The sequence below is a fragment of the Saimiri boliviensis genome, chromosome 17 (assembly GCF_048565385.1).
Source record: "Saimiri boliviensis isolate mSaiBol1 chromosome 17, mSaiBol1.pri, whole genome shotgun sequence".
Taxonomy (NCBI): Eukaryota; Metazoa; Chordata; class Mammalia; order Primates; family Cebidae; genus Saimiri; species Saimiri boliviensis.
In genome coordinates this window covers 30,781,128-30,795,018 of record NC_133465.1, presented here as the reverse complement: position 1 = coordinate 30,795,018, position 13,891 = coordinate 30,781,128, and the positions used below count along the sequence as shown (strand labels likewise).

At 51.3% G+C, this 13,891-nt stretch overlaps 3 protein-coding genes across 3 annotated transcripts; 1 reads left to right on the top strand and 2 right to left on the bottom strand.

The window, feature by feature from the left end:
• Positions 1 to 4: 4 nt before the first annotated feature.
• On the top strand, positions 5 to 5,081 carry VMA12 (vacuolar ATPase assembly factor VMA12). Its single transcript, XM_003931415.3, has 6 exons — positions 5 to 260; positions 1,292 to 1,365; positions 1,693 to 1,782; positions 3,353 to 3,395; positions 3,563 to 3,675; positions 3,986 to 5,081. Exons 1-6 carry the CDS (start codon positions 50 to 52, stop codon positions 4,079 to 4,081), a joined length of 627 nt encoding a protein of 208 aa, XP_003931464.1. The 5' UTR covers positions 5 to 49; the 3' UTR covers positions 4,082 to 5,081.
• A 2,048-nt stretch (positions 5,082 to 7,129) lies between these two features.
• SEBOX (SEBOX homeobox) lies at positions 7,130 to 8,227 on the bottom strand. Its single transcript, XM_003931519.2, is given in 4 exon segments — positions 7,130 to 7,578; positions 7,581 to 7,716; positions 7,863 to 8,020; positions 8,182 to 8,227. Coding segments are annotated over 4 exon segments (774 nt in total). The 5' UTR covers positions 8,213 to 8,227.
• A 1,756-nt stretch (positions 8,228 to 9,983) lies between these two features.
• Positions 9,984 to 12,978, bottom strand: VTN (vitronectin). Its single transcript, XM_003931414.4, has 8 exons — positions 12,769 to 12,978; positions 12,559 to 12,675; positions 12,191 to 12,481; positions 11,972 to 12,111; positions 11,557 to 11,713; positions 11,206 to 11,358; positions 10,419 to 10,757; positions 9,984 to 10,181 (listed from the first exon to the last, which is right to left on the bottom strand). The coding sequence occupies exons 1-8, from the start codon at positions 12,830 to 12,832 to the stop codon at positions 10,069 to 10,071; spliced, it is 1,374 nt and encodes a 457-aa protein (XP_003931463.1). The 5' UTR covers positions 12,833 to 12,978; the 3' UTR covers positions 9,984 to 10,068.
• Positions 12,979 to 13,891: the final 913 nt, after the last annotated feature.

The following is a 13,891-nucleotide window of genomic DNA, read 5'->3' as shown; positions in this document are numbered from 1 at the left end:
GCAGGTGGAAGTCCCGGTTGGGGTCACCTGACCCGAGAGTCGGCTAGTTATGGCGTCCTCTTTGCTAGCGGGCGAGCGGTTGGTATGTGCTTTGAGCCCCGGCGGCGAGCTGGAGCGTGAGCGGCTACCCCGAAAACTGCAGGCCGAACTAGAGGCCGCTGTGGGGAAGAAGCACATGGGCGGTGATAGCACCATTGTCCCCCAACGCTTGGTTTCTTTCCGTCTGATCCGGGATCTGCACCAGCACCTGAGAGAAAGGGGTGAGCCCCAATCTCCAGTCCGGGGTCGCCTCCTTGTTTCCAGATCGATTCCTTTCTGAGGTCTTTTCCTGTCCCTCCCCTTCTTCCGTGGAGCGCTCATCTAGAGAAGCGAAGTCACCTCATAAATCCCAGGGCCACCCACTTTTTTAACCTCCCGTGGGAATTCCTCGTGGATGACAAATTTGCTTATGCAGTTTCTGCTCTTTTGACAGCCCCCCTTCACTTCCAGGCACACCTAGGCCCAATTGACTCTTGAGAAAGTCTAGGTTTTTACTAAATACTAATATCACAGATTCTGTCTCTTCCCTTTTCTCCACATTAGGAATCAGCTCAGCATAGTGATTCCTTGTAAGAATCTGGATTTCTTTCCACCTCGAAAGCAAGAGTGGCAAAATCTGATAGTTCTGTTTTGTCTTATTTTTGAGATAGGATGGGAAAAGCTGTGTCGAAAGATCTGGCCTGGGAGTAGCATGTGAGTTCTAGTCTTAGCTATGTCACTAATCCCTTGAAGGAGACATTTCTGCTTGCTGGGTCTCAGTTCCCTTATCTGTAAAAGGAAGGAATAGGACGAACTGGCACATAAGGTCTTTTGCCAGAATTAACATAGACTAGCCAGAAGTGCAAAGAGTAGATGGCTTAATTGTTACAACTAGAGAGGACCTTAAAAAGAGATTGCTTAGTATTAATGTCCTCTGAGCTTTTAGCATCACTGTGACCTAAACGTATTTAGGGAAGATCTGTGTGGCCGCAGAAGTGATCTAATCCGAAGGCACAGGTAAATGGACTACCTGCTAGTTTTAACACTGACAAGATAATTGAGAGCTGATAGCTAAAGTCAGCAGCGCAACACTGGGAGATACCTATGTAGAATCATCCTAAATTCATTTCAATTGAAAATGATCCTGGAAATGAATTAATGTAGAGAGGGCCATGTTTTATTTTGGTAGAAAGAAGAGCTAGACCCCTCTTGATCTTAACCCTTCATCCTCAGCTTTGTGGATCACTGCGTTTGTGAAACCTTTTCTTCTCAGATTCCAAACTATACCTCCATGAACTTCTAGAAGGCAGTGAAATCTATCTCCCAGAAGTTGTGAAGCCTCCACGGGTATGTAAGGGATACGTTTGTGAGAATAGTTATTGACTGAGTTGGGCTTATTGATGATACATTGAACTTAAAAATCAACTTTTAGGTTTGAAAATTTGTTTTTTAAATCTTTGGGACCTGGGGGAACCAGATATTGACCTCCCCATTGACTGCTTGGAAAATTAAGATTCAAAAAAAAAAGCAAACACTTTCAAAGCAGTGGAATTGTAACTAGTATATGGGTCTCCTGATACCTTTAGCAGTGCTTTTCCCCTGGAACCAATGATTGTGATGTGCTTTCTAACAAGCTGGGAATATCATTCTTCTCATTTGATTTTTCTGCTTCAGAACCCAGAACTAGTTGCCCGGCTGGAGAAGATTAAGATACAGCTGGCCAATGAGGAATATAAGCGGATCACCCGCAACGTCACTTGTCAGGTAAGGGCCTGCTCTTCAGCACATGGACTAAGTAGCCCCTCAGAGTAGGACCCTGCACTGGAAGAAGGTACAGAGGATTAAAAAAAACATGGAAACTTGGTGTATATACTGTTCAGGGACCATAGAAGCTCTGCATACAAACTAAATACAGTTCCCATCTCATTCACTGAGCCCCGGCAGGGAGCTGGAGCATGAGCAGCTACCCCGAAAACTGTGGGCCAAGCTAGAGGCCGCTCTGGGGAAGAAGCCCATGGGCAGTGATAGCTCCAGTGGCCCCCAACACTGAGATGGTGACCAATTCTTAAATATCATAAAAGTGGGGCCAGGCGTGGTGGCTCACGCCTGTAATCCCAGCATTTTGGGAGGCCAAGGCGGGCAGATCACCAGGTCAAGAGATCGAGACCATCCTGACCAACATAGTGAAACCCTGTCTCTAAAAAAAAAAAAAGAAGAAGAAGAAGTGGGAATGAGTCAGCTGGGCGCAGTGGCTAACACCTGTAATCCCAGTACGTTGGGAGGCTGAGGTGGGTGGATCATCTAAAGTCAGGTGTTTGTGACCAGCCTGACCAATATGATGAAACCTTGTCTCTACTAAAAATACAAAAATTAACCTGGCGTGATGGCAGTCACCTGTAATCTCAGCTACTAGGGAGGCCAAGGTAGGAGAATTGCATGAACCCGGGAGGCAGGGGTTGCAGTGAGCCGACACTGCACCCTTGCACTCCAGCCTGGGCAAGAAGAGTGAGACTCCGTCTCAAAAAAAAAAGTGGGAATGAGTCTTGGAGCTTTCTTCTTCTTCTTCCTCTTCCTCTTCCTCCTCCTCCTCCTCCCTCCTCCCTCCTCCTCCCTCCTCCCTCCTCCTCCCTCCTCCCTCCTTCCTTTCTTCTTTCTTCTTCTCTCTTCTTCTTCTTTCTTCTTCCTTCTTCTTCTTTCTTCTTCTTCTTTCTTCTTCTTCCTCTTCTTCTTCTTCTTCTTCTCCCTTCTCCTTTCTTCTTCTTTCTTCTTCTCTTTTCCAGATGGAGTCTCACTCTGTCACCCAGGCTGGAGGGCAGTGGCGGCTTATCTGCTCACTGCAAACTCCATCTCCCGGGTTTAAGTGATTCTCGTGGCTCATCCTCCTGAGTAGCTGGGATTACAGGCATGTGCCACTACGCCAGGCTAGTTGTTTAATTTTTAGTAGAGATAGTGTTTCACCATGTTGGCCAGGCTGGTTTTGAACTCCCAACCTCAGGTGATCCACCCGCCTTGGCCCCACAAAGTGCTGGGATTACAAGGTGAGCCACTACACCCGGCCATTGGAGCCTTTCTTCTGACAGGACTCCCTACTATTCTCTGGCATGCTCCTACTCTGGAACAGGAGAGGAGTAGATGGGTAATGGCAGCCTATGTCTTCTCTCTGAAATGTTTGCTCTGTGGTCCAGAAAAGAGTCAAAATGGTTCGAGACAAAAGAATCCATGGAGAAGGCAGAGTTAATGTATTGGGCAATAGAGAGGGCTGAGCCCAGACTGACAAATGGATGCTCTCTGAGCTGCTTCTATTCTGAAATCATCTGCTTTTTCTTTTTCTCAGGATTCAAGGCATGGTGGGACTCTCAGCGACCTGGGGAAGCAAGGTGAGGTACTGAGAGATCAGGCTTCTTAAGCCTTTTCCTGAGATGGGTTATGACACTCAGGCTTGCTGTTTGGCTGGAACCCAGTTGGTAGGGGTGGCAGCCATGAGATAAGAGCACCTCCCAGAGAATGTTGAACTAAAGGTTTCCTCTCTGGCTCCTCCCCAAAGTGAGATCATTGAAGGCTCTGGTCATTACCATCTTCAATTTCATTGTCACGGTGGTAGCTGCCTTCGTCTGCACCTACCTTGGAAGCCAATATATCTTCACAGAAATGGCCTCGGTGAGTAGGCACTGGGCAGTGCAGGGTGCCCTAGGTAGGGGTGTTAGTGGGTAAGGGAGAACCTATGTGAAGTGCCTTGTACAGGTTAGGTATTGAACAGATATTTATGCTGTTAACAAGGGGAGCTTTGGAGCTTTCCAGCAGTCATGGGGGTGCAGGGGGTAGGTAATAACCCCAGAAGAAGCCACATTATCTTCCCTTCCCCCAGCTTAGAGGGAGATAGGGGGCTCTCCATCCTCATTAAAGGTGCTGGGGGTACAGAGCTGGGTGTTGGCCTGCATCCCTTAATCTTGGTTCTGCCCACCTCCAGCGGGTGCTGGCTGCATTGATCGTCGCCTCAGTGGTGGGTCTGGCCGAGCTGTATGTCATGGTGCGGGCAATGGAAGGCGAGCTGGGAGAACTGTAACTGGTGCTTCATCATCAAGCCTGGAGAAGACTCTGGGGGCTCCAGGTTCCCAATTCCCAGTTGCCAACTCAACCCCTCAGACTTTTTGTACTCAGCTCCAGTTAGTCAGAGGACCAGCCCAGGCCACCTCCTGTTTCTGTGGGGAGCCCAGTCTTCTGTGAATTTCCAAAGGGAGCAGTGGAGGAGATTGAGATAATACATCTTTAAAACAGAAAAAACTGATCTTGGTCTCTCAGTACCTTTTCCTGAATCCGGTACCCACCTGCCTTCTCCAGTCCATTCTAGACACTGCTGGGAATAGGGTTTTTCCATCAGGAGCAATGGAATCCAGGCCTTGCCAGAAGTAGACCGTACTGCCTTGAACTTGTCCATATGTACAAACTGATCACCAGCTTTCTCCAGATGTTTTTAATGCAGACCTGTAATTGAGTTCAGAAGCCTCCAGGAAAACAGAAAGGATCCCCTTTCTCCAGTTTCTGCTGGAAGAGGAACTGATCAGAGGACAGACATCAAATAAAAGAAAGATGGGTTGCTATAGGATGGTGGAACTGGAAGCAAGGCAGCTACCTTTTTGGAAAAGGAAATGGTATTAGGCCCCTTTTCCAGAAGATAAGACAGACTCATAGAGATCAACTGACCAGTGGTCCTTCCTCTTTTACATGGAGCCAAAGACACCTATGTTTTCCTGAAGTCTTGTAATGTTTAACTTCTGAGAACTTAGTGGTGTGATGATAGAATCTGTATAATGCACTGAAAAGGATGTCCACCTTAGTTATTTATCCAATAAATATTTGTTGTATCCAAGGGATTCTTATTTTAACTCCTGTGACAACAAAGCACAACCATTTCCATAGTTCTAACTGTTCGGGGTCTGCTCATCATGGTAGACTCACTCTTTTGATCATTGTATGTACTCCTGTCATCTTTTTTACTTTTCCAAAGCACTTTTCTGTTTTAATAAATTATATACTCATTAACTCAGTAGACATTTCCTCTACAATGTTTTTGAGTTTCTGTTAGTTGGGAAAAGTGTCAGCTGCGCGAAGAAAAAGTACGTGGCATTTTACAGTGTTTCCAGTAACCTGAGCTGTATAAAATTTGTGTTAAAAAGCTACATTGAGGCCGGGCACTGTGGCTTATGCCTATAATCCCAGCACTTTGAAAGGCCGAAGTGGCTGGATCATAAGATCAGGAGTTTGAGACCAGCCTGACCAACATGGTGAAACACTGTCTCTACTAAAATACAAAAATTAGCCGTGCATGGTGGTACACCTCTAATTCCAGCTACTCAGGAAGCTGAGGCAGGAGAATGGCCTGAACCCAGGAGGCGGAGGTTGCAGTGAGCCGACATTGCCCCACTGCACTCCAGCCTGGGTGACAGCGAGACTCCATCTCAAAACAAAACAAAAAAAAGTTATACTGGGCCAGGTGAGGTAGCTCATGCCTGTATCCTAGCATTTTGGGAGGCTGAGGTGGGCAGATCACTTGAGGTTAGGAGTTGAAGACCAGCATGGCCAACGTAATGAAACCCCATCTCTACTAAAAATAGAAAACAATTAGCCAGGCCTGGTGATGCATGCCTGTAATCCCAGCACTTTGGGAGACCAAAGCAGAAGGATGGCTTGAGCTTAGGAGTTTGAGACCAGCCTGGGCAATGTGGCAAAAGCCCATCTCTACAAAAAGCAAAAATGAGCTGGCATGGTGGCGCATGCCTATAGTCCCAGCTGCTCAGGCGGCTAAGGTGGGAGGATCACTTGAGCCCGGGAGGCAGAGTTGGCAGTAAGCTGAGTCTCCCTGGATGACAGAGTGAGACCTTGTCTCAAAAGAAAAGGGGGGCGGTGAATCAAATGCCCTGTCCTCAGCATGTAGAAGCGGGGATCTCTCATGTAGCCAGTCCTGCCTCGCTATGCCTTGCTTTCTCTGGTGCACTCTGGGTCCAGGGACTGCTTGGCAGGAGGCAGGAAGAACAAGAAGTTTGGGGCCTCCTCAGTTTCTTAGGGCCTGTCTGGAGTGGGAACTGGCGTTTACTGGGTTTTTTGCAATATGTTACGCACCATGTAAAGGCCTTTACCTACATTATTTCTTATACCTCAAACAGAGCAAACAAATATCCCCTTTTTTTAGTCACATGGAGTTCCAGAGTTGCCATGGTTACATAGCAGAGTCAGGATTTGAATACAGTACAGACTGCAAACACTATGGTTTTCTCTCTCAAGCAGAGCAGCTCCAGAGGTGGAAGTAACTAGAGTGTTCTAGACTCAGTAGGACCAGGAGCAGGGGGTGCCAGCAGAGGCTCTCATCTCCCCGGGGCCTGTCAGTCAGAGCCCTAAGCCCTTCAATCAACTATCCCTCTAATCCCAGCAGAAGCTTAGGTAATACCTCCCACCAAGCATCTGTGTGGAACCTGGCCCTATTTAGGGATTAGGTGATGGAGATGAATTGCCATGGCAAATGGCCCTTGGCCCCATTCATTTGCAGAGCACAACAATCCAGATTAAGTTACAGAGTTCGGGTTTTATTTGGAGATTAGTTGGTATTACAGATGATGGTGATACCAAAACCCAATGCCGCTACACTTGCCTGCATCTCAGATCTGTCAGGTTGTCTCCCAGCCCCACGGCAGAGGGCAACCAATCTGATCTTTGTGAAAATTAAATCAACGTAAGCCCCAGCCTCCTATCTTTGCTTTATTACTTTAATGTCACTCCCTCTTCAGATTCATAGTTCTGATTAATTTGTCCAGGTGGTCGGCAGTCGGGAGAGGGGGCCCTGACCCATAAGAAGGTGGCTCTCTCCAGCAGTCTAGATTAGGAGCAACACTCTCCTCTCCTAGCTCACCTAGCAGTTAGCAAGGTAATGGCCTGGAGAGACCTCAGGAGACAGGAGGCTGCCCCTTCAGAGGGAGGAGGTCATCAGATGGTGAGAAGGAACTGGGGACAAGGCCTGATGAGTGGAGGAAAACAGCTCTCACCTCATCCTTCTGAAGGTACCTCCTGCCACAACGATGGGCATATGCCCCAGAGGGGCCAGGGTGTGGGGTGGCAGGAGTCAGACCCCAGTCTGCATAGGACCTGCATCTAGGCTGGCCTGGAGGCCTGTGTAAGGGAGGATGCCTGAGCTAAACTCCCTTCCCATAGGGAACTCCTTTGCATAAAAGGTGGAGGCAGGGGATCCACTTCCAGTGTGTTCAATCCTAGGAGGGGCAGGGTGGGCTACAGGAGTCTGAGGAGGGGTCTTGCAAGTTCTAGACCAAGACCAGGAGTGGTCCACATTGGTGGCAATGGCTGAGGCATAGATGAGGTCAGACAGGCTGCCTAGTGACGTCTGGGGAGTAGCTTGCTCTAAAGAAGGGTGGACCGCTGAAGCCCCAGCCAGTTCCTATGGGGCTACAGCTTTAGCCCCTTCCCAGCCCTGCCGTGGACCCAAGCTAGGAGCTGGACAGGAGGTGTGTCAACACACTGAGGTGCGCTGAAGTGTGCCACTGGAGGGTGAAGGCCTGGCCTTTGGGGATCCCAGGGCAGCTGGAGAGTGTCTGGAAGAGAACAGGAGCTCTGGTGGGACTCTGTCCTGGGGCTTAGACTTCCTGACTTCCTGTTCTTGATTCTTTTGGCCCAGCAGTTCTGGACCCACACCTGCTAGGAAAGAAGAAGGGGTCTATTCTGGCCCCAGCATCCCATCCAGCCAGGGAGAGGTGAAACAACCTGAAGGCAGGCTACCCAGCAAAGGGGCTGTGGGCCAAGCCCAGAAGTTGGCTGTATTATAAGTGGTCATAGCTCATCTGTATCTTGGCCTCAGGAAGATGATTGACCCGGGCCAGGTGCTCACAGGTACTGATGTCAGAGTAGGGCCATGCTGAAAACACCCTCTCCACCTCCAGCAGTTGCCCTTTGCTGAAGGCGGTCCACTTTCTCTGGTGGGGACCCAACCTGCTGGCACCACCTGCAGGGGATCAAGCCGGGATTCCCTGCAAGAGCCTCCACCCAGCCTCAAAACCGTCAACTAACCCTGAAGTCCGTCCCTACTCCCACCCCTCTTCAGCCTTCCCTCATCCCACGGTGCCCTATGTCCTCACACTGCTCACACTTCCCCCATCAGATCACCTGCTGGGGATGCATCCATAGGGCTGGCCATGGCGCTGGCAGAGGGTAAGGAGCCAAAGGGCCATGCCAGGGCAGTGCCCACACCAGACTCCTCCATTTGGGTTGTATCCTGCTCAGGGTGGCTGTCCCTGCCTCCAGGAGGGGAGAAGTTCAAGCAAGGCAGAGAAGTCTCAGGGGAAAGAAGGGAGGCCGGAGGCCGAGTTGGGCTTATGAGGATACAGGCGGGGCAAATTGTGTAGCCCCTGCCCCTCCAGAGCCTCACAGAGGAAACTGGACCCAGCCTTCCTCCTCAAACCTCAAACTCTGGCAGTCTGTACCTGAAATAGTATACTTCATAAGGATCCTCCCAGGGCTCCTTCCAGGAAGCCAAAGAAAACCATCTCTCCAGTTCTCCCAGGGCACTGGCTGTCCCATCTGGAGCCCTCAGTGCTCTGGACCTGATTGCCTTCAGGGGAGAGGGGGTGGAGTCCTCTCCCACAACTGGGGACTGAGCTGGTGAAGCAGGCCAGGATGAGAAGGATCGTGGAGTGACAACGGGATGAGTGGGAGCCACCTCCTGTCGGCAGGACTGGGGAACAGATGTCACCACCAGATTGCCCTTAGGTCTGCTTTAGAGCTTTGCCCGCATCTAACCCTTTCTCCCTCTGGCCCCTCAAGAGGCAGATGGACTTCTTGGGATTCTGAATCTGGAACCAGAAGAGGTTCCGCAGATGCAGTTGAGGGGTTCTAAGAAAGATGATAAAGATGTTTATTTGTATAGTATTCTCTTCCCTGGACATCTTCTGAGCCACTTTTTCTTTTCTAATTTTGAAATTTTTTTTAATTTTATTTTTCTCTGTCACCCAGGCTGGAGTGCAGTGTTGTGATATCTGCTCACTGCAGCCTCAACCTCCCAAGCTCAAGCGATCCTCCCACCTCAGCCTCCTAAGTAGCTGGGACTGCAGGCACGCACCACGATGCCCAGCTAACTTATTTTTTGTAGAGATGGTGTCTTGCTATATTGCCCAGGCTGGTCTCAAACTTCTGGGCTCCAACGATCCTTCCACCTTGGCTTCCCAAGGTGCTAGAATTACAGGCATGAACTACAATGCCCAACCAAAAATTTCCACATTTTTTGGTGTGTGTTTTGTTCTGCTTTTAGAGACAGAGTCTCACTCTACTGCCCAGGTTGGAGTGCAATGGCACAGTCATAGCTCACTGCAGCCTCAAACTCCTGGGCATCTGGGCCACTTTTCTACGAGAAGTGTGTGCTTTTGAATTTCCCTTCAGCTTCTGCCCTTTGCTATCTCTCCTGGTCTTGCTGCTCCCCATCCCAGACCCTAGACAGAGACTTCAGGAAAGGCTCACCCTAGGGGTGGGTTTGGGGAAGCACGGTGACTGGTTCCCCAAGTGCTCAGGAGCCTGAGCTACTGTGATTTCAGATCAGCATGGACAAAAAAGCTGAGCTAGATCCCCACGACCTATTGCCCGTTCTCTCTCCTCCAAGACCCTAGTCAATTCCAAGGGGCAAAGAAAGCCTCACCCAGGGAGGGTAGCCTGGTAACTCTGTCATCATCAGAAGGGTTCAAGTGCCTGCTTAGCTGCTGGTGGGTTACTGGGGGCTGCTTCACTCAAGAGGAAGGGTAGCTCTCAGGAGGCCCTCTCTAGCCCCAAACTTCAGTTCACAGGTCCTGAGCCCAACATGGATTGGACACAGCGAGGCCCTTCTCTGTCCCCCTCGCCAACCCATTCTGACAGCCTGGCTTCCTCTCCTTTACCCAGGCAGGGAAGTGGCCACCCCAGTCAGGACAGTAGTCTTAAACTCATGGCTAAGGGACCTTTATTGGGCTGGGGGAAGGAGATTAGAGGAGGGAGCTACAGAGGGCCCAGCCGTGTGGGCTCTGACTCCTACAGACGGGCAGAAGCTGGGCAGCCCAGCCAGTACTCAGCGATGGAGCGTGGGTAGGGAGGGTCCACAGTGTCCACTCGCCGTGTGCGAAGGTTGACTCGGTAGTACTTGTCTGGAAGAGAAGAACGCAGAGGGTGTGTGAGGCCCAGCCAGGTCCTGCCCACTCTTTGTTTGAGAAGAAAGTCTAGGGTCTCTTCCAGAAGGAAAAGTAAATATCCACCACGCAGCTAAGGACTTCTGGCCTGGCTTTCTGTGATCACTACCTGCAGCCTGTATTCAGCCCCTGTGGACCCGGGACAACAAGGAAGACCCAAGCTAGGCCAGCTTCACGGGTGGCAGGGGCTCCTACCTCCAGAGAAGAAGAAGACACTCTGGATGGGTTCACAGGTGGCAGGCACAAGCCAGTCCATCCCATCGTAAGAGCTGATTCCCAAGTCACTTTCATCACTGGAGAATAAGGACAGCCAGGTAGCTCGGGATGGCCGGCGGGAGTTCTGCTTGTGGCCACGGCTGCGGTCTCGGCGTGAATGGTAGCCTTTGCGGTTGCGATGGTTAAACTTTTGCTTCTTGGCCAAGGAGCGGCGGGGTGCTATGCCTGAGACGTAGATGCGGCCAGCCATGGCTGCATCCACTTGTTCTGGCACACCGTGCCACTCCTGGCTGATGAACTGGGGCTGTCTGGTACCAGCTGTGGCAGGGAAGGGGTGAATAAGAGGTCTTGGGGGTCTGAGTCTTGCCCCCTCCAGCAGGGCCATTAGAGTTCATGTGCTGCACCTTGCCCAAAGACACACAGCAGCTAATGGCAGAGCCCAGCAGCCAGGCCTTTGATTCTCCGTCCAATGCCCTTCCCCCTGCGCTGCCTCCATGGTGTCTCAACCCTAGGCCCCCTAAACTCCTCAGCCATAGCCTCTCCCTCTGCTGGCTATGCCCCCAGCTGTGCTAGACAAAGTCCAAGGTGTGGGGTCCCGGTGGAGCTGAGCATCCCCCAAAAGATCAACAGAAGCAAAGTCTAGCCTGAGCAAACAGCCTTTGATCGATAGCTCCACAAACAACCCCCTCCAGCCAGCCTGGCTCTACCGCTACCCAGGGGTTCCAGTCCTTTTGAAGGAGAAGCAAGACTTGCCCTCTCTCCATACCAGAGCCTCTGCCCCAGAAGAGAAGCTCAAAGATGTCCTCCCAGCTGTCCCGATGCATCATGGCAAACTGCTCAAACACTGCTGACAGGGAGCTGCCTTCGCATTCCTCCCGACTGGGCTGGTGCTGGAACTGGTACACCCAGTACTGTTTCCCTGAGGAGCGGGATGGTGGGCATTAGGAGGGCTGGGCCAGAGCAAGACTGGAGATCCCAGAGGCTGTTGAAGTTAGGAGCTCCCAACATGAGGTGGGGGAGGGGTTAGGCACAGGCTTAGGCCTGTCCCCAGTGAAGTGTGAAAGGAATCTGAGACTGCTCCGAAACCTGCCCAGACTCCCATCCACCCCCTGAGTACCTTTGAAGAAGTAGACCTGCTCCCGGCCACTGTAGCTATGGGCAGGGAGGGCCAAGGCTGCATCCACGTTGTCTGGAATGCCATCAAAGCCGTCAGAGATATTTCGGGGGTAACCAGGGTCCAGGACACCATCCTCAAAGCGCCAGTACTGACTACCCTAAGAGATAGGGAAGGTGAAAGGAGGTATGGCGGGTGCTGACTGGGCATGAGGCAGAGTCTCTTGCCCTAAGGCAGCCGTTCCCAGCTCCAGGTTCACTGCCCAGGACCTGGAGTCTTGGGACTGCCCTGTGCTCACAGAGCCCCCACAAAGTCCTGCAGGGCCCAGGTCTGGCCTTCCTATCCACCCTGTCCCTGGGAGCAATAGCTCTCAAACCCTTCCTACATGCTTTCTACCCTGACCCACAGCCCCTGGCACCTTGAAGAGGTAGGTCTTCCCCTGACAGTTGATGCGGGTGAAGGCAGCATCGATGGGGCCTTCGATGCCCCAGACATCTCGGATGAGCTTGGGGTATCCAGGCCTCACTGCCTTTTCATCCAGTTCATAGCAGTACTGCCCTAGAGTGGAGGAGGTGGTGTGAGAGTGGGGATGCTTGTGGGGCAGACCCCCATCCCCAAGACCTGCCCCTGGAATCACCTCGAAAGGCAAAGAGGGAACCGTTTTTGAGGTCAGTGAAGGCATCAAAGGGCTTCCCGCTGCACAGCTCCTCCTCTGCTAGGGTCTCAGAGGCCCCTTGATCAAGGGTATCAGAGGTTGAGGTCATAACAGGTGGCTGCTTAGGATTCCCTTCAGGCCGGGCCTGGAGGTCAGGGGTCGTGGAGGGCCCCCCCGGCTGTGGGTGCATGGTGGTAGTGTTTTTGTTCTCCTCGTCATAGTCACTGACCCCGTACTCATCCTCCGGCATGACGAACACATCCCCACGAGTCACTGCAGAGAGAGTGGAGGGTAGTGAGTCTCCAGCTGCAGGGAGGACCCAAGCCTACCCACCTGGGCTCTGAACACACCTTTCTTGCACTCAGTCATGTAGTCTATGCAGCAGCTCTGGTAGTAAGAGCAGAGCTCGTCACACTGACACTTCTTGTCGGGGTTGAAGCCCTCAGTGCAGCGGTTCTTGCAGGAGTCTATAAGGAAGGGGTATCAGTCGGTCCCGCCAAGCCCGGGCCACCCTCGCCCACCCTACATAGATCCAGACAACCACCAACACCCTCCTGTACCTTGGTCAGCCAGAGCAACCCATGCCAGCAGGGCCAGCATGAGAAGGGGTCTCCGGGTTGCCATGACGGGGCTTCTAGCTCAGTGGCTGGCGAGCTGGGCTCTGATCTCCCTGAGGACTCTGCTCTCCTTGAGGACTCCGCTCTGATGCCTGAGGAAGGGAGGGAGAGGCAGAGACAGGGAGGGAGGGGACTGGAGAAGAGGAAATGCCTTTTCTGCCTCTCTGTTTGCTCAACCTCCAGCCCATCCCCCTCTGCCCTCCTCCAGCAGCTGCTGCAGCAAAGGGTCACATTCCTGGAACACTGGGTCTGGGAAAGCTGGGAGATAAGAGCTTTGCCAAGCTCAGAATCATTAGGTCATCAGAAGAGGGAATTAGCACAGTGGGTCTGGAGGGCGGAAAGAAGGCTCACTGGGCAACAGCTTTATCTCTCAGAGTCTTAGTTCATTTTCAGTAAAATGGAACTAACAAAGCCTTGCCTCATGGGGTGTTGGGAGACTACATGAACTAGAACAGATAAAATGCCCAGTAGCTGGAGCAGCCACAAATTCCTTCTCCAAAAATGGCTATCGATCCATGATTGTTTGATCAGACACATCCCTGGTTGGGTGTTCATTTGCTATTGTTTATTTAGGGCAGAAAAAGGAAGTGGGAGGAGAGATTGTAAGCACTCTGGGGAATTTTCTTTTTTAGCATAAAAAAACAAAGTTTTATTTCTGGGTTCTTCTCTTGGATGCATCAATCTCCCCAGGCTGGAAATTTGGGTAAATATCAACCCTCTGGATTGGATTTGATTTCTGAGTCTTTTCACTTATTCTGAGCAGTCCACTCCCTGTCCCCAGCCTCAGTCTCCCCATCTGTAAAGAGTGGGCTTGTTCAGCACACTTTTAGGCTCTCAAGAGAAATATGATCCCTCTACCTGGAAAGTGCCCACTGGCACAAAACACCTAACTTTGTGCCCAGTTTAAGGTATCCACAGAACTTCTGAAGCCCTCCCATCACCTGAAGGAAGTGATCCTAAGATTTTAGCTGACGTTTTCTGTTCTGTAACCAGAGGGAACTGTGATTTTGGCCAATCTCTTCCCCATGGGCTTCAGTCGCGTCATCTGTGGAATGGACACCAATCC

Excerpts from the sequence above, each read along its gene's own strand:
- VTN (XM_003931414.4), bottom strand. The coding sequence starts at position 12,832 with ATGGCAACCCGGAGACCCCTTCTCATGCTGGCCCTGCTGGCATGGGTT. Across the intron at positions 12,676-12,768 it reads GGTTGCTCTGGCTGACCAAG|ACTCCTGCAAGAACCGCTGC; the intron begins GTACAGGAGGGT and ends CCTTCCTTATAG. Across the intron at positions 10,758-11,205 it reads CTTCTGGGGCAGAGGCTCTG|CTGGTACCAGACAGCCCCAG; the intron begins GTATGGAGAGAG and ends TCCCTGCCACAG.
- VMA12 (XM_003931415.3), top strand. The coding sequence starts at position 50 with ATGGCGTCCTCTTTGCTAGCGGGCGAGCGGTTGGTATGTGCTTTGAGC. Across the intron at positions 3,396-3,562 it reads CAGCGACCTGGGGAAGCAAG|TGAGATCATTGAAGGCTCTG; the intron begins GTGAGGTACTGA and ends TCCTCCCCAAAG. Across the intron at positions 3,676-3,985 it reads TCTTCACAGAAATGGCCTCG|CGGGTGCTGGCTGCATTGAT; the intron begins GTGAGTAGGCAC and ends GCCCACCTCCAG.